The sequence below is a fragment of the Phocoena phocoena genome, chromosome 9 (genome assembly GCF_963924675.1).
Source record: "Phocoena phocoena chromosome 9, mPhoPho1.1, whole genome shotgun sequence".
Taxonomy (NCBI): domain Eukaryota; kingdom Metazoa; phylum Chordata; class Mammalia; order Artiodactyla; family Phocoenidae; genus Phocoena; species Phocoena phocoena.
This window is the reverse complement of record NC_089227.1, coordinates 77,658,397-77,681,301: the sequence shown is the minus strand read 5'-3', so window position 1 is coordinate 77,681,301 and position 22,905 is coordinate 77,658,397. Positions and strand designations below refer to the sequence as shown.

The 22,905-nt window shown below is 42.5% G+C and overlaps 2 protein-coding genes across 3 annotated transcripts in view; one reads left to right on the top strand and one right to left on the bottom strand.

Moving 5' to 3' along the window:
* Positions 1-22,088, top strand: part of AASS (aminoadipate-semialdehyde synthase) — a 69,865-nt gene extending 47,777 nt beyond the window's left edge. Inside the window, exons 18-24 of one of the 2 annotated variants that reach the window (XM_065883525.1) lie at positions 2,064-2,204; positions 8,994-9,161; positions 16,105-16,200; positions 18,347-18,462; positions 19,121-19,209; positions 19,720-19,896; positions 21,600-22,088. In XM_065883525.1, the coding sequence (XP_065739597.1) occupies positions 2,064-2,204; positions 8,994-9,161; positions 16,105-16,200; positions 18,347-18,462; positions 19,121-19,209; positions 19,720-19,896; positions 21,600-21,718 (906 nt within the window). In that variant the 3' untranslated portion in view covers positions 21,719-22,088. The remainder of the gene's footprint in view (positions 1-2,063; positions 2,205-8,993; positions 9,162-16,104; positions 16,201-18,346; positions 18,463-19,120; positions 19,210-19,719; positions 19,897-21,599) is intronic. The other variant, XM_065883526.1, reaches the window with a different exon arrangement.
* On the bottom strand, positions 12,639-13,022 carry LOC136128542 (alpha-N-acetylgalactosaminide alpha-2,6-sialyltransferase 5-like). Its single transcript, XM_065884360.1, has 2 exons — positions 12,788-13,022; positions 12,639-12,679 (listed from the first exon to the last, which is right to left on the bottom strand). Exons 1-2 carry the CDS (start codon positions 13,020-13,022, stop codon positions 12,639-12,641), a joined length of 276 nt encoding a protein of 91 aa, XP_065740432.1.
* Positions 22,089-22,905: the final 817 nt, after the last annotated feature.

Here is a 22,905-nt window from a genome sequence, read left to right as displayed (position 1 = left end):
TTGTATTTTTTAGATTCCACATATAAGTGATATCTTACAGTATTTGCCTTTCTCTGTCTGCTTATTTCACTTAGCATAGTACCCTACAAGTCCATCCATGTTGTTGCAAATGGAAAAATTTCATTCTTTTTTATGGCTGAATAGTATTCCATTGTATATATGTACCACATCTTCTTTATCCATTCATCTGTTAATGGACACTTAGGTTGCTTCCATATCTTGGCAATTGTAAATAATGCTGCTATGAACATTGGGGTGCATGTATCTTTTTGAATTAGTGTTTTTGTTTTTTTCAGATATATACCCAGGAGTGGGATTGCTGGGTCATGTGGTAGTTCTATTTTTAGTTTTTTGAGAAACCTCTGTGCTGTTTTTCACAGTGGCTGCACCAATTTACATTCCCACCAACAGTGTATGAAGGTTCCATTTTCTCCACATCTTCACCAACATTTGTTATTTGTGTTCTTATTGATGACAGCCACTCTGACAGGTGTGAGGTGATATCTCACTGTGGTTTTGATTTGCATTCCCCTGATGATTAACAATGTTGAGCATCTTTTCATGTGCCTGTTGGCCATCTGCATTTCTTCTTTGGAAAAATGTCTATTCAGGTCTTCTGCCCATTTTTTAATCAGGTTGTTTGTTTTTTTGATGTTAAGTTATATGGCTATTTATATGTGTTTATATATATATATATATATATTTTTTTTTTTTTTTTTTGCGGTACGCAGGCCTCTCACTGTTGTGGCCTCTCCCGTTGCGGAGCACAGGCTCCAGATGCACAGGCTCAGCGGCCATGGCTTACGGGCCCAGCCGCTCTGCGGCATGTGGGATCCTCCCGGACCGGGGCACGAACCCGCGTCCCCTGCATCGGCAGTTGGACTCTCAACCACTGCGCCACCAGGGAAGCCCTTATATTTTGAATATTAACCCCTTATCAGTCATATCATTTGCAAATATTTTCTCCCTTTCAGTAGATTGTCTTTTTGCTTTGTGGATAGTTTCCTTTGCTGTGCAAAAGCTTTTAAGTTTAATTAGGTCCCATTTGTTTATTTTTGCTTTTATTTCCTTTGTTTTGGGAGACAGATCCAAAAAAACATTACTGCAATTTGTGTCAAAGAGTGTTCTGCCTATGTTTTCCTTTAGGAGTTTCATGGTTTCTGGTGTTACATTTAGGGTCTTTAGTCTATTTTGAGAAGAAACTGCTATATTCTAACTCATACTTTGACTAGAAATTTCAAGTAAAATTTTGAAACTGCAGAAATATTTGTATGGTAAAAAAAAAAGTCCAAGCCTTAACAATAGATTTTTAGAGAAATAGATGCTACTATAATATATATTTTGGTTTGATAAAAGATTTTAGACTGCTTTGGAGATTCTATAATAAGGTTTGACTTTTAAAAGTGGGAAAAATTCTTTGTAATATTATCAACCTGTTGGTATATAAAGTATCTTTTACACATAAGAAAGAACTATTGGACATGAAAATGTGATGACTCATATTAAACCTAACCTAACCTAATATATATAACCTAAAACAGGTTATATATATTTTATATATATATATACACACACATATGTAATATATAGAATCAAATATAGAATCAAATTAATTAAATTATATATCATATCAATTAATATTTATATTAATTACATATTAATACTAATAATTATACATATATAATCAAATTATAATGAAGTATATATTTTAAATTAAAAGTCAGGAGGCACTGACCAAGCAGAATTGAGCTAATGGTTGGATTTTTAATGGAGCAAAATGTTAGCCACAATCTCTAGATGATTAAAAACTATATATATATGTAAACACACACACATATATATATAAATATAACTGACTTAATCTAAATATAACTGACAAACACCAAATGGTGTTTGGCTTTAAGGATGTATTTTTGAAAGCCTTTGTAACTTTAAGAAAGGAGAAACTGTAGCAAGTTTACCTTATTTGTGTCAGTGTACTCAATTACTCGGATAGATTTGGATAGATTCTTCTCCGTAACTAATTGTTAATTTCCCTAATTTATTGATTCTTTATCTTACAGATTGAATCTTATGTTTCCTACTGCGGTGGCCTTCCAGCCCCGGAACATTCAGACAATCCTTTGAGATACAAATTTAGCTGGAGTCCAGTGGGAGTTTTGATGAACATAATGCAGCCCGCCACCTACCTGCTCAATGGAAAGGTGAAGGCTCATCATCAAAGCTTTAGAGATACAAACCTGCAGTAACTGCCTAAGAAAGTCCAAACACTTTCTCCCCAATACCAGCGCCCTTTAACGCTGGCTGTGCTGCTTGCTCTCCATTCTCCTCCTGCACTGTTTCCCAGTGTGTGTTTTCTGTTCCATTCCGTGTGGTCTCCTCACGGTTCCCAGCAAAGCCCAGGCTCATTCTTTCCTCTTTGCCCTCTTGCAAGTTGTTTCTGCCGTTGAAACACTCACTTCTTAACTTCTCTGCGTGCGTAACTACTGGTCATCTTGCAATTTATTTCAGCCTGACAAACATTTACTGAGTCCATACTATGTGCTAGACTTGGGCCAAGGCACTAAAGGTTGTCATGCTGAATGAAGTTTCTGATCTCAGAGAACTCACAACTAGAATGGGGGTAGCTCTCGGAATGGAGGGTGTGATGGGTCAAGGAAGGAAACTAAGATTTCTTCCCAGCTGCTGTGTGGCAGAACGTAAGAGGGCTCTGAGTTTAGTACTATTTTCATCATTTTACTCTAAGGAAACTGTGGCGCAAAGAGAATGTTCACAGTCATGCAGCTGGGATTCAAACCCAGGTCTAACTCTAAAGCCTTTTTTCCCCCTCTTTTACCAGATCGCTTCATGGCAGGAAAGGCAGACAGTAGAATAAATAGGTATAATTCAATGAGAGAAGTTCCAAAGTATGCTAAAGTGCCACAGCGATGCAGATGAGAGGCCAATTGACTTTTTTTTTTTTAACATCTTTATTGGGGTATAATTGCTTTACAATGGTGTGTTAGTTTCTGCTTTATAACAAAGTGAATCAGTTATACATGTACATATGTTCCCATATCTCTTCCCTCTTGTGTCTCCCTCCCTCCCACCCTCCCTATCCCACCCCTCCAGGCGGTCACAAAGCACCGAGCTGTGCTATGCGGCTGCTTCCCACTAGCTATCTACCTTACGTTTGGTAGTGTGTATATGTCCATGCCTCTCTCTCGCTTTGTCACAGCTCACCCTTCCCCCTCCCCATATCCTCAAGTCCGTTCTCTAGTAGGTCTGTGTCTTTATTCCTCTCTTACCCCTAGGTTCAATTGACTTTTGACTTGACCTTGGTGAGGAGGTCGGGGAGAGAAAAATTAACAGGGAAGAGAAGATGTGCTCAGCCTTGAGGGATAAGAAGGCGCCAGCCTGGCAGAGACACTGCCACTCATGACTGTGCTCAGCAGTGTCCAAATCACGTCTGTCTGCTTTCATGGTTTATGCTCTTGATTGTAAGGAAAGACTCACATTTAGGAACAAACATAACTAGACCAAGGGTTCCTCTTTATATTTTGTGCCCTAAGCACCTCACTCACCTCACCATAGTCCCAGCTCTGCAGGGAGTGATGAATTACTTGATCAGATGTGGGTCTTAACAAAGATTATCCTGGCAGCAATATTATAAGTTCTCAGTGTATCTGTGATCTAAATGTATTTCGTGTAAAAACCGGAGTAAATTGAAAGAATTTCTTAAGGTGAATGTCATTGTCAGCCATCGACTTCTGTACCTGTGAGCGGCTCACGGTCTTGGCTGAATGCTGGAATCACCAAGGCACTTTAAAAAATCCTGATGTCTGGGCCTCATCCCCAGAGATTCTGATTTGCTTGGGCTTAGGGATCTTTAAAAACTTCCCAAATGGTTCTAATGTGCGGGTGAATTTGAGATGGACTGACTTAGTGACCAGAGGACCACAGCTGCACTGAAAACACTACTGGACAAGCAAGACACTTGACCTTGATTCTGGAAAGACACATTCACATGGTTCAGGATATGAAACAGAACCCTTGAGTTGTGGTCCAAGTGCTGACATCCCTCAGTGTCACCAAAGGCCAGGCAATCTAGTTCTCTAATTCTAAGAACCATGAAGGTTTGGGTCTCAGTCTCACGTTCTACCAGACACACGCCCTTTTCTATGCTACTGCCGATCTCCTCTTCAACTGCCCCTTCTACCTTCTGCAGTCATGGAACAGAGACTGGCCTATGTTTGGTATAAACTCACATGTGAATGCAGGAAGAATTCTTGCTTCAGCTGGGTAAAATGCTTATTCTCAGGAGGCCATATAAAAGATAAAGAGGGCTTCCCTGGTGGCGCAGTGGTTGAGAGTCCGCCTGCCGATGCAGGGGATGCGGGTTCATGCCCCGGTCCGGGAGGATCCCACATGCCGCGGAGCGGTTGGGCCCGTGAGCTATGGCCGCTGAGCCTGTGTGTCCGGAGCCTGTGCTCCGTAACGGGAGAGGCCACAACAGTGAGAGGCCCGCGTACCGCAAAAAAAAAGAGATAAAGATGATAACAAGGAGCAGGTCAGTGGAATGCAATGTGCAACAGAAAGAGCATGGAACCTGATACCGGTGTGTCTGACTTGGTCCTCTAGCTCTGCCATTGCTGGCTGGGCGGCACTAGAACAGTCATTTCATCTCTCTGAGCTTTGAGCTCCTTGCCTGAAGATAAGCATAATCACACCAGCCTTGCAGGGGTCTTGCAGTAGGGCTCAGTGAGGCCATATAGATTACAATCTGCCACACAGCAGACCTTTGGGCATGTCGTAAGCCCCTAGCAAACATCAGCTGCATAAAGAAATTAATGGTGGTAGGAGCTCAGGAAAAGCAAGAGGTTATTTTCAGGCAGCAAAAGTTGTATTTGTTGAATTTGAAGTTTATCCCTTTTATCCTGAACTCCTTTTGTAAAAGAGGAGTGCTGTTTGCATCTCCCTGACACTGTGGAGGACACCAAGAGAAAACACGATGCTTTTCTTCTCTTTGCTAAAATCATACTTTTTTCAAGGTCTCCTCTTGTGGACGCAGCTCTTCCTGACCACTCCAGCCCCTGTTCACTATTCTTTTGTCTGAACTCCCACACTTTGGTTGTCTGTGTCTACCACTTTTTCCGGATGCTGTATTATTCACTCAGTAATTCAAGTGTGTCGGTCTGTCTCCTAACCCAGATTGTTAAACATCTCAAAACCTCTCTTGTTCCTCCATTGCCTCTGTCACCATCACCCTCCACCATGGAGCAGGCCTTATGTAATACACAGAATCATCACGGGGGAGCCAGGTGACTTCTCTGGCTTCTGCTTTTTTTTTTTGGGGGGGGGGGTACGTGGATCTCTCATTGTTGTGGCCTCTCCCGTTGCGGAGCACAGGCTCCGGACGCGCAGGCTCAGTGGCCATGGCTCACGGGCCCAGCCGCTCCGCGGCATGTGGGATCTTCCCAGACCGGGGCACGAACCATGTCCCCTGCATCGGCAGGCGGACTCTCAACCACTGCGCCACCAGGGAAGCCCCTGGCTTCTGCTTTTAAGTTGAAACGTTAAACTTTTCCAGCAACTCAGGCAGTGGTCTAGGAATTAGGATGTATTTCATTGGAAATAACTGCAAGGATGTAGGACAAGATCTACCTCTGGTACTACTGCTAACTTCTAACTTCTAATCCTGTTTCTAATGCATCTGATTTCCTTCCACATGTTTGGAGACAGTGACTGTGTCTTCTCTGAGTTCTGTTCCCTCCATGGGTGGTGGGACATTGGTGACACCTGGGGGTGACATGGCAGACCTTCGCCATCATCTCCTTCAGCTTCCTATCCCAAGCCACTCCCAAGCTAAACAAATACACTAAGTAAGGATCGTGCTCGCTCTGCAAACACAGATTTGAGATAGGTTTTCTGGCTCTCTTCCTATTGCCTTCCCCTCCCTTGACTGTAGCACCCAGCCTTCCCTCTGTAGCTGCTGCTCTCTATTGCCTGCAGCCATTCTTTTATTTTTTTAATTTATTTATTATTTTTGGCTATGCTGGGTCTTTGTTGCTGCACGCGGGCTTTCTCTAGTTGCGGCAAGTGGGGGCTACTCTTCACTGCAGTGCACAGGCTTCTCATTGCAGTGACTTCTCTTGTTGCGGAGCATGGGCTCTAGTTGCGCAGGCTTCAGTAGTTGTGGCTCACGGGCTTCAGTAGTTGTGGCTCGCGGGCTATAGATCACAGGCTCAGTAGTTGTGGCACACGGGCTTAGTTGCTCCGCGGTATGTGGGATATTCCCGGACCAGGGCTCGAACCAGTGTCCCCTGCATTGGCAGGTGGATTCTTAACCACTGTGCCACCAGGGAAGCCCACCTACAGCCATTCTTAACTCAATTTTCAGGTGCATCACTGGTGGCATGATCAGGAATGCTGTACCTAGTCAATTAATATCCTTTTCAAACTACTGATCCACAGATGAGCACAATTAAGGGGACGGTATGGTATAGTAGAAAGAACACGGACACTGGAGTCAAATAGACATGGGTTTAAATCTGCCCCTGGGTGACTCTATCAGCCTGAGTTTTTACCTCTGAAAAGTGGGTTATTGTGTGGATTAAAGGTAATGTATATAAGGCACCTGGCACACAGTGGGCCCTCATAAATGCTTGTCTGTATATTGCCTGTGTTAAATGTCTTGTTGGTTTAGTAATCCAGCTTATTGTCAGTGGTTCTCAGTGGTTGGGGGACGTGTGGGTGTGGGCGCATGTGTGGGGAAGAGTCACACTTAGAGCAGTCTGCACCAGCAGCGAGTAATGAGCCACTGTTTCTGCTGGGAGTGGGTCTTGGATGGAATCATGGTTGAGTCAGAAAAAAAATGCATATTCTCTGCCAAATGGAAAAATATGCCTCTCTTTCTTATCTGTCATATAGGGCGGGGCTTATTAATGAATCCCATGATAGGACACTAGAAATACAAGTCTGAATTGATATCAAATGACCCAGTAATTTGGGGGTCAAGTTCCTTCAGCAGCCGTCAGCCTCTAAATGGATCATTACCATTCAGCTTGTATTTTCCCTGTTTTCTTTACAAGGATCTCATGATAGACTTAGGAACCAGCTGATTTATTTCTGATCAGTACAGTGCTGGGATATAGTGGTCTTTATTGAATTTTTCTTTAAAAATCCCTAACCTGCAAACAAGTAAACCAAACTTTAGAATTGCCATAGGTTGTAGAAGAGAGATAGGTGGGAAGACCCTAAAAGTAAACATTTGCCTCTTTATTAGACTTTTAAAAAAAATTTAGAATCCTGATGGAAGAAATTTGTTTCAAAGAAAAAGTACAGAAATGGCTCTTCAGGAAATGTTTACTGTGAAGTTCAGAAGAGTTTGACAAGAAACTTAAATGAAAAGCATTCCTCACTTCCTGCTGATTCCCACTCTTGGGATTTTTTGGTTTTGTTTTGTTTTGTTTTTTGCTATACGCGGACCTCTCACCGCTGTGGCCTCTCCCGTTGTGGAGCACAGGCTCCGGACGCGCAGGCTCAGCGGCCATGGCTCACGGGCCCAGCCGCTCCGTGGCATGTGGAATCTTCCCAGACCGGGGCACGAACCCGTGTCCCCTGCATCGGCAGGTGGACCGCCAACCACTGCGCCACCAGGGAAGCCCCTCACTCTTGGGATTTTTGATGGTCCTTGGTGCTCTTTAAAGTGAGCCTTTGACTGCGGAGGCCTCTCCAGGCATGACTCTGTGGTCAGCACTGCCCATTTCCTTCTGGGGCTTCAGCTATACATATACATACCTTTCCATTTTCCCTTTCATACCAAGACATACGCAGAACCTCCCTACAAATAAACCCTGTGAATCATTAAGTTTAGCCGAAGACTCCTTTGAGCAAATTGCTCAGACTCCGCCAGAAGGTACGTCACCAGCCCTCTTGTGCGGTGTTTCTTCGTGCAGCTTTTAGATGTGGTCAGAGATTGTTTCCAGTGGTGCAAGCAGGACAAAAAGTCTAGTTCCACCAGGATTCTCAGCCCTGATTTTATTACTCCAGAATGTTTTCCATGATCTCAAGGATGATCATCAACCTCACAAACTGAAAGAAAAATTTAGCCCTTTAATCAAAATTAACGGGAAAAAATGCTTCACTGCATTTTGATTGTGTATGATGGGGGCAGAGACGTAGGAACGAGGATTACTGAGAAATCAGAAGAGCTTGGGAATCGGTGACATAACTTCTCAGAGGCAGTAAGATCAGGAGGTAGTATATATATATTTTTGAGTTTCACTGTATGTTCATTGCATTGTCCTTGTGAGAAGGCATCTCCCCCACTCCATTTCCCAAGATACACATGTTGGTTGACTAGTCCAGGCTGAAGCACTTTAGCTCCTGGGTCTTGGTAGACATTAAGTAAAGGTTTGTTCAATGAACAAAGGATTGCACGGAGGCAGGAGTTGAATCTTATTCATCACTGTCCTTATTCCCAGGTGTGATCCTGGCACACACATAGCAGGTGGTCCGTAAATGCTAGCTGTGTGAACGGATGTGCAAGACTGGTGCCTGATGTAGCTAGCATTCAAGAAGGGGGATGGGAGTGAAGAGAAAAGAACAGAATAAGAATGCGGCCATTGCTGTGTGAGCACAGAAGCCACTTTGAGTATCTGTTGCTTATAGCGTATTGTTTATTTCAAAACAAAACAAAACTCTACTGAGACATAATCCAGTGCCATCTCATCCAGGGGCAAGGAAAAATCAGAAACAAGATCTGAGTAAAAAATGAAATGCTTTAAGTCAGATTTTAAAGCTTGGGAGAACAATGGCCTTGTGAATTATGATATTAGTAGAGCAGCTTGAATATGGGATGTTGATTAGTGTAGTTTTATTAAATTTTGTTTTTCAAATCCCCTATTGCTTTCTTGTAAAACCTGGATTTCTTTCTTATGAAACTAATGCAGGTAAATCCAAAGAGGAATACACTTTCTTAACCCCATGTGTGCCTTTTCAATGTTCCTCAGGTTGTGAATGTGGTAGGGGGTGTCTCCTTTCTGGATTCGGTTACTCCTATGGATTATTTCCCTGGATTAAATTTGGAAAGTTATCCTAACAGAGACAGTACCAAATATGCTGAGATTTATGGCATTCCGTCTGCTCACACTTTATTACGGGGGACGCTGAGGTACAAGGTAAGTGGCTGTATCTGAGATGATCTTGTTGCCTGTTTTGATATAAGTGATGTGAACACTTAATTTTTCTTCATAATTGAAATAATTAAGATGATAAACCAGACTGGCACCCCTATGCTTACTATTTACAATAACCAAGATAAGGAAGCAAGCTAAGTGCCCATCAATAGACAAATGGATAAAGATGATGTGGTATGTACGTACACACACGCACACACACACACACACACACACAGTGGACTATCACTCAGTTGTAAAAAAGAATGAACTCTTGTCATTTGCAACAACATGGCTGGACGTGGAGGGTGTTATGCTAAATGAAATAAGTCAGAGAAAGACAAATACCATATGATTTCACTTATATGTGGAATTTAAAAACAAAATAAATGAACATATGTTAAAAAAGAAAAAAACAAAGTCATAGATACACAGAATAAACAGGTAGCTTCCAGAGGGAAGGGGAAATAGGTGAGGGCTATTAAGAGGTACAAATTTCCAGTTACAAAATGAATGAGTCAGGTATGAAATGTACATGTCACAGGTATGAAATGTAGTCAATAATAATGTAGTATCGTTGTATGGTGACAGATGGTAATTGACTTATCATTGTGATCATTTTGTAATGTATAAAAAACAAAAAAAACAAACCAGATTGGCATCTTTTTTCTCAGGGCTCTTTTCTTTCTTTCTTTTTTTTACTCTATATGTAAATATTTTACTTAAAAATTGGGTTTTTTTAAACATCTTTATTGGAGTATAATTGCTTTACAATGGCGTGTTAGTTTCTGCTTTATAACAAACTGAATCAGCTATACATATACATATATCCCCATATCCCCTTCCTCTTGCGTCTGCCTCCCACCCTCACTATCCCACTGCTCTAGGTGGTCACAGAGCCCCGAGCTGCTCTCCCCCCTCAGGGCTCTTTTGATTGACTATTTCAGGAGACAACTCAAAGTGGCTGGGGCAAAAAGGGAATTTTTGACTCAGGAGAAGGGGGGTCAGGTGAAGCGTCAGCTTCAGGTGTACTGAGGTTTGAGGGTTGTGACCTCACTGGCATAGTCTCTTCACCTCTCAGCTCTTCCTTCAAGCATTGGCTGCATCCCCTGTTTCACAGGGCTGGCAAGATGACAATGTTACTTGCATAAATGAAAATCTTTCATACTATTTGATCTTGGTTCTAAGTAAAATAAGTCCTTTATACTCCTGAACACCAAGGAATGGCAGTGAACATAATGTAAGATTTGCAGTGAGTGAATCTGAATAGTTCATAGGACAAATGAGCAGTATAATGGGGAATCTCCTTATATTCTCTTCTCCTCAAAAACTCATAGAAGTGCAGTTCCTCATTCTTGTCACCAAGGAAAAGCATGAAAATTCTCTCCTCCGCCAACTCTTTTTGGTGCAAGAAGCACCAGAGAAGCAGGGGATGGATTTCTGCCAATGGGGTCTGGGGAGGAGGTATGCTTTTAACCACAAGAGGGGGATAGGTAGTAGGGGGATATAAAAGACCCCCTAAAATAAGGCTCCTGCTACTGTGGGTGCTCCATCATTCCAAGTGCAAAGTCCTTACGTGGGTCAACGAGAGGCTTGTTGAGAGAATTTCAGATCTGGAATGAAACTTAAGAGGTCCTCTGGTACAGTGATATCATTCTGCAGAAGAGGAAACTAGGGCTTAAGTGAAGTGACCTACATCAATTATTACTAAAGCAAATTGTCTTTAAGTTTCTCTTGTTGATATCTTTTTTGTCTGAACGACAAAGTTTTTGGTTTTCAATTTTGTCATTTGGAGCATTTCTGCACTTTGGAAAATGTCATAGCTGTTCTTGAAGCCTGAGGGTTCAAAAAATGCAACGCAACATTTCCAAGCCACATACCATCACATGCTAACAATGACCACTGTGAACATGGCAACTCATCTCCCTGTTCCGGGCCTTTTCCAACCATCATTCAGGATTAAAGAACTAGGAAGGATAAATTACCACATAATCATAATCTATAAAAATACTGACCTAGAGCACACTAAAAAACTCTCAATAAATAAATATTGGGCAGTTGCTTTTGAAAGTCAGTAAAGATGTACTCTTTTTCTTAAGTTTTATTTATTTATTTTTATACAGCACGTTCCTATTAGTTATCTATTTTATACATATTAGTGTATACATGTCAATCTCAATCTCTCAGTTCATCCCCCCAACTCCCCGCTTTCCCCCCTTGGTGTCCATATGTTTGTTCTCTACATCTGTGTCTCTATTTCTGCCTTGCAAACCAGTTTATCTGTACCATTTTTCTAGATTCCACATATATGCATTAATACACGATATTTGTTTTTCTCTTTCTGACTTACTTCATTCTGTATGACAGTCTCTAGGTCCATCCACATCTCTACAAATGACCCAATTTTGTACGTTTTTATGGCTGAGTTATATTCCATTGTATATATGTACCACATCTTCTTTATCCATTCGTCTGTCAATGGGCATTTAGGTTGCTTCCATGACCTGGCTATTGTAAATAGTGCTACAATAAACATTGGGGTGCATATGTCTTTTCTCTGGGTATATGCCCAGGAGTGGGATTGCTGGGTCATATGGTAATTCTATTTTTAGTTTTAGTAAAGATGTACTCTTCAGAAATCATGTCCATACTTTCAAGGCTGCTTTTTACAAACCACACAGTCCAACAGATGACAAAGGTTCAGGTTAGGATACAATTTGATAGAAAAATGACTCTTAACGTGATATTTCTACAAAGGAATACAACTAATGTTGAGTTGCTCATGTCTCAGTTTCAAAGGCAATACTTAAAGAGATCCAAAATGTTTTTAGCCATGGCAGCATCATTGAAATGAGTGTTCAGGTCCTAAGGTCACCCCTCTTGAAAGGGACAGCACTCATTAGGGTGTATTAGTTCTGGAACTTTTCCCTTGTAAACCAGCTGCACTGCTTTGTAGTCAGGCCTCAGAGGCATCTGTACATGGCACTTCTTGAGGAGTAAAGCTATCCCTGCGACCAATTCTGTTCCTCTTCCATGTCTGGTGATTCAGGAAGTTCAGGGGCCCGATGTCTGATACAGAGGGTACTTGGGATTTCAGTCTGGCCACACACTTTCCTCAGAACACAGGTTTGTTCTCAGGATGACTTCTAGCAAGCGATTCTGGTTTCCGGTCTGGTTGAGAAAAGTGAAAATTTAATGTCTGTGCCCAGTTCTTTCTCGTTGCGGAACACAGGCTCCGGGCGCGCAGGCTCAGCGGCCATGGCTCACGGGCCCAGCCGCTCCGCGGCATGTGGGATCTTCACGGATAGGGCACGAACCCGCGTCCCCTGCATCCGCAGGCGGACTCTCAACCACTGCGCCACCAGGGAAGCCCCGCGCGCAGTCCTTATGGCTCTTTTCTCTGTGATAAAGCGGTGATGACTACCCTTCCGTCCTCACTCACGGGAGAGGTGCATTGCACATTCATCAGGTCCAGAAGGTTCATAATAGGGATAAGGTACTGAAGGGTGATTGGGATCCCTGCATTAGTCTTGGGGATCCATGCCATAAACATTGGTCCTGTCGCGGAGCTCCAGGGCAATCGTCACTGTGAACCAGCCAGTGCTGAGCCAAGTATTGGAGATCTTCCTTGTGGTCCGCCACGCCAAGGTATCCGTGCAGTGGCCGCGGTGGCGCGGAGGCCTCGGGGCGCGGCAGGGGGCTGCTCTCTGCGGGCCGCTGCGCGCTGCCGGTCGCCGCTGCCGGCTGCTGCTGCGGGGGCTGCTCCTTCTGGCCGCCAAGGCCGCTGTACACGAGCGGCAAGCCGGTGCACGTGCTGGTGAGCGCAAAACACACTGCCAGCCCCGGGCGCGTCAGGGTCTTCATTTTGGGCACCTCTTTCGTGCGGAATCCTCAGGCACACGCGTCTGGGACCACTTTTTCTTGGAGGGTTTCCGTCGTGGGTGATGGGACAGAGGCGGGTCTGATTTTTGCTCAGCAGCCAGCCACGCCTGACTCGCCAGGGAAGACGCCGCGGGACCCAGGAAGCACCGCCGTTTCAGAGATTCCAGCACACGTTTTGTAATCACAAAAGAGTAGTTACAAGTGTGATCAGATTAAGACAATCAGTGTAATTGTTTCCTAGGGTGGTTATAATAAATTACTACAAACTTAAAACGACAGAAATTTATCCTCTCGCCATCCAGGAGGTCACAGTCTGAAATCAAAGTGTGGGCAGGGCAAGCCTTCTGGAGGTGTCGAGGGAGAAACTGTCCCTTGCCACTCTCGCCTCACTTCTGGTGGTTGCTGGTGATTGTTGATGTTTTTTAACTTGTAGACATACTGGTCCCATCTCTTTGTCTCCATCCTCATACCACTTTCTCTTGTTTATATCACTGTGTCCTCTCCTCTCTTATCAGGACACCAGGCACTGGATTTAGGACCCCAAATATAGGTCGCTTCATACTGAGGTCCTTAACTAATTATATTTGCAAAGAGCCACATAAGGTCATACTCTGAGGTTCTGAGTGGCCATGAGTTATGAGGGATACACTACTCAACCCACTACAACCAGCGTATCTAAAATACATGGATCTCTAAAAATTAGAGACCTGATTTCAGATCTCGACGCCCTGTGAGATTCCGTGGTACCTGTGCTCTCATGAATGTGATGTCCTCATTGTCTAGGAATTAAATGAATTGTCAGTGATAACATCCTAAGGAGATCGAGGAACCATGGATGCTTCACAAGCCTTCAAGCACAGCAGAAATTCTAGTGTGAATTGCAGCCATGCTGTCCTCAGATCTAGCAGATTCTTGATTCTGTTTCTTTTCCCCAGGGGTTTCAGGAATTAGGATTTTCTAATAGATTTAGGCTCCTGCCAAACATATAGACCCAGAAATAGAGGATTTTAAGAGATTTAAGAATTAACTAAAGCTCTCAAGGATGTGCATGGATGAGAGCCATCCCCACAGAACCCCAGAGGATGGAAGATGTCACAGAGTTCATGTCCCGAGCAATGTCAGCAACCCTTCAGTAACCTGAAGATTCTTTCCAGCGTTAGAGATGAGACCCTGTCACCCAAGTATGACAGGGAGACCTTGACTTCTCTCCTGCACCTGCCTGTCACCTGAGTCCTTCCAGACCCAGCTTGTATCACCTTACAGGATCTTTCTTAATTCCTCTCCTTGACTCCCCTCCCCGACATCTACGTGAGTTCCCCTCCTTGTGCGCCCACAGCTCGGCGGTTACCTCTGTCGTAGCACCTGCGATAGCCCAGTGTATCGTAGTCCTCAGTGGTTGTGGTTTTGCTCACTATGTGCCAGGCCTTATTTGTTGGACTTATCTGACCCTTCTCCTGGACTAGTGTCTTCATGGGTAGGGACTGCATTTTTCGCCTCTATGGCCTCAGCCCCTAGCACAAGTCTCACACATAGCAGCACTTTGCTAAGTACTTACTGATAAATGAATACACGTAACAAATTCGTTTCTAGAGGTCACCGTAAAATTATTTCTGAGATGAAGAAATAGCTGAGAAGTGTCTCAGTATTTGAGATGTTGGAAGAAGGGATCCCCAGCATTCATCAGATCCTAGAAGCAGGCTCGGGGTATTGCTTTTTTGCTTCTCCTCTTTGAAGTATATTTACCTTGGGTTAGAGCAAATGAATTTTAATTCTTTAATTAGTAACTTTGGACAGTGAATAATACAGCCGTTCAGACGTGAGAATTCACACATTAAATTGTGAAACGTCCAGTGGCAACAGGAACTGTTTTATATCTTAATAATTTTACTGCTTCCTGAAATAATTTCCTGCCCTTCTTCTCTTCTTCTTCTTCTTCTCCTCCCCCCACCTGCTGTCTCTCAATTGCAGTGGCTATAAATCTCCTTATTTTGGCTTTCCCATCCCCCCTCCCTCCCGGCCCCCAGTGTAACTTGCTCACAGGAGAACATACATTATGGTCTCCCTTCACTTCATCTTCATTCAGAATCTATTCATCCAGTCATTTGTTCTCTTTCAGCATATTGGAATGATGGATAATGGGGTGAGGACATGGGGATGAAGGACACACATACACATACTTTCTACGCCTGCAGTTCAGTAGCTGAATAGACAATTAATTACATAGATTGTGTTAAGTGCCGTCATAGAGGTGTGTACAAAATGCTGCAGGAATACAGAGAAGAAGGGAGTGCCCACTCACCTAGGGAGCTCAGTATGTGTGCTGAGCTGGGTCTTAAGAGAAAAGTAAACATTTCATAGATGAGAAAGAGGGGTCACCACGTTCCAAGCATGGGAGCAGTGTGCACCGAGCCCCAGGTCTCTGGAAGAGCACAGCAGCTTGTTTGGAGGATGGTGAGTGGTGGAAAGGATGATTAGTGAGTCAGGCTGGAGGGGTTTATTGGGATGGGTTCTACATAACAGTGCCAAGAACCTCGGCCTGTCCTGTAGAGAATGAAGGACATGTGAGGAGTTTTTATCAGAGTGATGGCATTTTAGAAATACCTCTCTGATGCCTGCCTTTTCCCCTTGCTCCTTATATACGTTAGGGTAATGGCTCTTAATCAGTAGGATGGATTATCTTCGTTGGGAGATATTCTTACAAGCTCCTTCTTCCATTATAAGAGAGAGAACAACTATTCTGTTAAATACAATTCTGCTGACCTGAGCATGTAACACAAGATGAAACTTTCCCTTATGCTGTCAGAAAACACCACTCGCATGTTACCCAGAAACAAAAGTAAAGACCCACGTTTTGCAAGGGCTCTTGTGTAAACCAGTGGAATTGTGACACTACTGATTTTGGTTTGAACCTGAGGGTGGCTGCATCAATACTAGCAGTACAAATGGCTATTTTCAGCCTGTTTTCTGAATGAATTACAAAAATAGGTCCTTATTTTCAAAAAATTAAAAAAAGTTTTTCTTTGAAAACAAATTTTTATATATTGCTCAATAACTCTTGTTACAGGGATATGCCAAAGCCTTGAATGGATTTGTAAAATTGGGTCTTATAAACAGAGATGCATTTCCTGCCCTTCGACCTGATGCCAATCCGCTCACCTGGGTGAGTGACTCCGGAATTATACATTGTCTGCTGCTCTTCAGAAATGCCTTCTGAGGGCTTCCCTGGTGGCACAGTGGTTGAGAGTCCGCCTGCCGATGCAGGGGACACGGGTTCGTGCCCCGGTCCGGGAAGATCCCACATGCCGCAGAGCGGCTGGGCCCGTGAGCCATGGCTGCTGAGCCTGCGCGTCCGGAGCCTGTGCTCTGCAGCGGGAGAGGCCACAACAGTGAGAGGCCCGCGTACCGCAAAAAAAAAAAAAAAAAAGAAAAAAGAAATGCCTTCTGAAATGGTCAGGTTTGAACGTGGGTTTGGACCAGCAAAGAACCCATTCTGTGGCTTATGTGCAGGAAGTTAAGTCCTAGCCCCAAAGCCCCCCTTTCCAAAGTTCATTGTTTGGGGAGGATGGAGAGCACACGGAGGCTGACTCTCGGGACCCGTTTCCTGCAACAACTTCTACCACTTGATAGCTCCCTCAGCCCTGAGCAGAGATGCGCTTGCTCTCTGCACTGTGCTCTGGGCTCTGCCGCTTGTCTAAGTGGTGGCCCCATGACAGGAGTTAAGCTTGGGCCTCCTGAAACTGAGAAAGCAGGAGAGCTCCTGGTGGTATCGCAGAACTAGATTCCCAACGCCCGAATCCCATTCGTTCCTTTATTTGATCATTTGTAACCATGCGTAATCTGAGTTTTTAATTACTGAGTTTATGCCCATATCTGTGTTGTACTAAAATCTAGAGCTTCCACTAACTGCCAGGAATTAACTTGTTACCAGCTGGTCATTTAACTTAAATTAATGTGCCCATATTCCAATAGAAATGCTAGAAATTTATCACAAAGAGAAAAGAATCAATACTGCTAATCCCATTAAGTGTCCCAAAGAAACTTGGATCTTGGGTATTCTGGTTAGCCAGTTGCTTTTTTAAAAAAAAATAATTAATTAATTTATTATTTTTGGCTGTTTTGGGTCTTCGTTTCTGTGCGAGGGCTTTCTCCAGTTGCGGCGAGCGGGGGCCACTCTTCATCGCGGTGCGTGGGCCTCTCACTGTTGCGGCCTCTCTTGTTGCGGAGCACAAGCTCCAGACGCGCAGGCTCAGTAGTTGTGGCTCACGGGCCTAGTTGCTCTGGGGCACGTGGGATCCTCCCAGACCAGGGCTCGAACCCGTGTCCCTTGCATTGGCAGGCAGATTCTCAACCACTGAGCCACCAGGGAAGCCTGCCAGTTGCTTTTAAATTCAGTTCTTTTGTGTATCTGAGAGTCTTTTCAATCTAAGTTTCAGATTTCATAAATTTACTTGTTGGACAGGAGTGAATAAATATCCATAGTGAATCTGATTTTGAGGCAGTTTGATTGGGAAGGTTGGTGCAGGCATTCTTGGGGCTGGTCCCCTTGTCTTGGTAGCTACAGTCTAGAACAGGGGCTGGCAAACTTTTTTTTTTGGTAAAAGTCCAGATTGTAAATTTTTTAGGCTTTTATGGGTCATGTGGTCTCTGTCAGGCTACTTAGTTCAGACTGCTCGTAAACAAATGAGCATGGCTATGTTCCAATAAAACTTTTTATTTACAAAACCAGGTGGTGAGCTCAATTTGGCCTGTGAACTAGTTTGTTGATCCTTAATCTAGAGCATAACATTTTCCTTGGGAGCCTGGAAAAAGTCTTGTTTAGAAATTAGAAAAAGCTGTGACCACTGTTTAAGTGCTCGTCCTTTGAGATTTTATTATCTGCACAATTTTCCTCATTTCTTGAACCTACAAAAGAACTCTAGTTGCTACTAGCAACCACAGCAATAAGCCCCTTTCACTCTATCCTGGCCAAAATTGACTTCTAGATGGTGAGGAATAATGAGGGATAAGGTGATGGAGAGGACCTGCAAAGGTAGTCAATGTGTTGGTAAATATGGTATCACCTTTTTGGTATTGATTTGGTGTCATGACTCTTTTTGCTGAAATATCATTCTGAAATACCCATTTATTGATGTGTGCATGTGCAGATGGGTGTATGCACATGTGTGTGACACAATTTACTATTTCTAATTATTTCTAATTTAAAATTTGAGGTTCTTTTGAGGTCCAATGTCTTAATAGGATAATTTCTCAGCTCATTTTTTATTTTATTTGGAGCTTAGAATTTGTATCTTTGTTTTTCTAACCAGAAAGAACTCCTCTGTGATCTAGTGGGAATTTCACCCTCCTCCAAGTGTGATGTGCTTAAGGAAGCTGTCTTTAAGAAACTAGAAGGAGACAATACCCAGCTGGAGGCTGTTGAATGGTAGGTACCCACCAGTCAACCTAGAGCAAAATACTGGATCAATGATTACTTAGTGCTTTCTAGTCAAAGAAAAGTCAAGATAGAAGCAAACATTTTACATTGTCTTTGATTAATTTGCTGCTCTAATGTTGGCCTGTTGTACAGAGATTACCACGTACCATGTTCATGTGGGGATAAAAAGTAGGTAAAGTGAGAAATTCAATGGCAGTTATAACTTGGGAAATACTTATTTTTGAGCAGCTTCACTACTCAGTTCCTGAGAAAGGTGGGATATTTTTTCTCTCCTGTAGGACATTCTCCCAGTCTTCCTTTAACTACTTTAAAACACTTATTCATGTGGCTGTGGCCCATTCTGCGGGTATCCTTCATGTGGGAGAAGTAACCTGTAAATTAATCTCATGAAAAGCTTTGCAACGGTGTGTACTTACAATGCATCAGGTCTAGCTCCAGGCAACACTCCTGGGAGAGTCTGATTCTAAAGGTTAAAACATTACTCTCATTATTATTATTTTACAATAACTTGAGAGTCCTATAACTTGAACTGTTGTCTTGTGATTCTGCCCTTTCAAGATAAAATCCAGTGAGTGTTCCCTTCTGCTTCCCAACTGAGCATATGTATAGGACTTGAACTAATGCAGCCATCTCTCGTCCTTCTCAGGTTGGGCTTGCTTGGGGATGAACAAGTCCCTCGGGCAGAGTCTCTCGTGGATGCACTCTCCAAGCATTTGGCCATGAAGCTTTCCTATGGTAGGCCATGGGCTATTGGCTAAACATCCCAGCAGAGGAATCATAAGAACCAGTGAATTAGACTGAAGGGCGGGAGCTACACAGTGGGAATGGGGAAAGAACACTTGGACTATTTTTCCAGAGGGGAGAATAAGAGAACTATTAAGTAAGAGTGAACTTGGGTAATATGGCAAAGGAAAAAATCATTAGTTTTACTGTTAATTTTTGACACATTAAGGAAATGCTGAAGGAGCGTTTTGGGGAGAAGCAGGGATGGCCTCTACAGCAGTACCCTCATGTCTGTAACCAGGTTATAGTGATACCCACCTAGACAGAGGAACCTGGTTAGAGTTATCATTTCCTTGAATTTTTAATTTGCTCTTTGGGCTTAAAAGCAGTATACATAATTGTTTAAGGATATACATAATGGGAAGGGAAACGAGAGCAGAAGGGCAGGTGCAGGGGGATGAAGTACGATACTGGAGGTGTAATGATAGTGACATTTTAAACTGTATGTTTATTTATTTTAAGGCCCTGGAGAGAAAGATATGATTGTGATGAGAGACAACTTTGGAATCAGACATCCTTCTGGACATTTAGAAAATAAAACTATTGATCTTGTGGTTTACGGGGATGTCAATGGTTTTTCAGCTATGGCTAAAACTGTGGGGTTACCCACTGCTATGGCAGCCAAGATGTTACTTGATGGTAAGTTCTTTCACTGGGGGACCAAGTTTGTCTCCATATTATCTCCAAGTCATTCAGGGCCTGGATATCAAATAATTAGTCTTGAGTATGACACTGGCTTTCACTAAAAGTGAGCCAGTTCAGAAGATCTAAGGGCTGACTGACTGGGAGATCACCTTGTGATGAATAAAAAACCTTGGCTTTGGAGTTAGACCTGATTTCTGTCCCAGCTCAGTCACAAGATGACTGAGTGATGGGGTGCAAGTTACTTAGCATCTCTGAGTCAGAGTTCCTTCATCTTTAAAGTGGGGATTGTCATGACTAATTCATAGGGTTGTTGTGACACTAAAGTGAAATAATACATAAAGCTTCTACCACATAGAGGGGTTCCCCAGGGAATGTTAACTGCCTTCTTTTCTTTCCTTATTTTTTTGTATTTTTGGGGTAACACTGAAATAGCAGAGGGTATTCATTTCCAGATCTTCAAAAATATAGGCCACATTTTATTAATCCTCATGTCTCAACATACTATCAATACTAAATATATATTTTGAACTAAATGAATTCAAATTTCAACTCTCCACTCTCCCCTTAAGATGATGTTTGCATTCAATAAGCATTAGCTCTGAATATGACACCCCATTTGGCCCCTGCGAAGGTGTGCGGGGAGTAAAAAACACCAAAACATATAAATGGGAAATAATGGGGAAAAAACGTACAGTATCATATTAGCTAATATCAAATTAAACCACCTAGGGCTTCCCTGGTGATGCAGTGGTTGAGAGTCTGCCTGCCCATGTGGGGGACACGGGTTCGTGCCCCGGTCCGGGAAGATCCCACATGCCGCGGAGCGGCTGGGCCCGTGAGCCATGGCCGCTGAGCCTGCGCGTCCGGAGCCTGTGCTCCGCAACAGGAGAGGCCACAACAGTGAGAGGCCCGCGTACTGCAAAAAAAAATAATAATAATAATTTAAAGCACCTACTTAGTTATTGAGGAACCAGAGGGAACCAGAGTGAAGAAGTGATGAGGGATGAGGGCATCATAGTCTTTAAGGAAAGTGCCCAGACTTACTCTTTCAACCACCCTAACAGATGCCAGTGCCCAAATAACCAGACTGGTTTTAATTTCATTCTGTTGGTCTTATGCTTTTTAAAAAATGACATCAGCAAATAAAGCAGACCAGTTAGGTTGACTTACTTTCTTACTAGACTTTATTCTCTGATTTGGTAGTTAATGCAGTTAAGTGTATAAATTCAGACTCTGTCCCTAACTCCAGCTGTGCTTTCAATTAACTGCTTTTTCTTACAGTGTTGATTAAGTAATAATTTTTAAAAATATTTATGTATTTATTTTGGCTGCGCCAGGTCTTAGTTGCGGCACACGGGATCTTCACTGCAGCATGTGGGCTCTTAGTTGTGGCATGTGGACTTCTTAGTTGCAGCATGCGAACTACTAGTTGCGGCACGCATGTGGGATCTAGCTCCCCGACCAGGGATCGAACCCAGGTCCCCTGAATGGGGAACACGGAGTCTTACCCACTGGACCACCGGGGAAGTCTCAAAGTAATAATTTAATAGGGGACATTTAAGCTGCTATTTTGAAAAATCCCTAGGCCTTCAACAATTTGTTGACTCACAGTTTACTGCTGTATGGAGACTCTTGCTGTAGAAGTTAACCTTTCATACCACCTTTAAAATGGTAACTACAAATTTATTTTCTTCTAGGTGAAATTCAAGCTAAAGGCCTGATGGGGCCCTTTTCAAAGGAGATCTATGGACCAATATTGGAGCGAATTAAAGCAGAGGGCATTATGTATACTACACAGAGCACAATCAAACCATAATTGGGAATTATATTTTCTTTTTATCTTCCCAGCCAACACAGCTCTGAACTTTTATGCAACAAACATGCTTGCTAATGTGATATTTTAAAACATAAAGCATGATATGTTTTGATTAAGTCAATACGATGGTGTTTTTGAAATATAAATCTCTATTTTAATATGAAAACATTTGGAACAAGAGATGCCAGTAATTACCGGGGAACTTTAATAATTCTATCATGTATTTTTTCATGTGTATGTAAAAGTGACAATGATTATACTACTTGTTAATTTATTATGCAACTTTTTTCCTACAAGAATATATTTTCCAATAATTAGCAGATGAAGTTTTATCTTTTTAGTAAGAAAAAAATTTCTTCATGCAGCTTTATTTTTCTTTTGCTTTTATTTTTCAAACGGATTCAGTTGGATGCTTTTAGATCACCAAAGCTTTGCAATAATACTATTTTATGCCTTTTTGTAAAATGATGATTCATTTAGAAAGTGACATTTCTTATAGCTTTCTTATAATGTTTGGAGAAGGAAATAGGTAAGACTAAATCAAAATCCACATGGTCACCTTATTACGCACAGGAAAAGCGTTAACAAATCCAACACACTTTTATGATAAAAACACTCAACAAACTAGGAATAGAAGGGAATTCTTCAACCTGATAAAGGGCATCTATGAAAAAACCATAGCTAGTATCATAGTTAATGATGAAAGACTGAAGGATTCCCCCCTAAAATCAGAAACAAGACAAGGATGTATACTCTTGCCATTTCCATTCAACTTGTACTGGAGGGTATAGCTGGGCAATTAGGCAAGAAAATGAAGTAAAAGACATCCAGATTAGAAAGGAAGATGTAAAACTATCTCTAATGTTATACAAAGAAAATACTCTAAGAAAACATTAGAACTAATACATGAGATCAGCAAAGTTGCATGATACAGGATTAATATTCAAAAATTGATTGTATTTGTATACAATATCAATGAATGAAGCAAAAGTAATATTAAGAAAACAGTTCTAAGAAAAAGTGTAAAATAGGAATAGATTGAGAGTCCAGAAATAACTCATATTTACAGTCAATTGACTTTTGAAAAAGGTGCTAGGACAATTCAATTGAGGAAAATAATCTTTTCATCAAATTGTGCTGAAACAACTGGATATCCACATACAAAAGAATAAAGTTGGACTCCCTAC

What these genes read in the sequence shown, in the direction of transcription:
- LOC136128542 (XM_065884360.1), bottom strand. Translation starts at nt 13,022, where the DNA reads ATGAAGACCCTGACGCGCCCGGGGCTGGCAGTGTGTTTTGCGCTCACC. An exon ending in CCTTGGCGTGGCGGACCACA is followed by an intron (nt 12,680 to 12,787) that starts AGGAAGATCTCC and finishes CAAGACTAATGC; the next exon opens with AGGGATCCCAATCACCCTTC.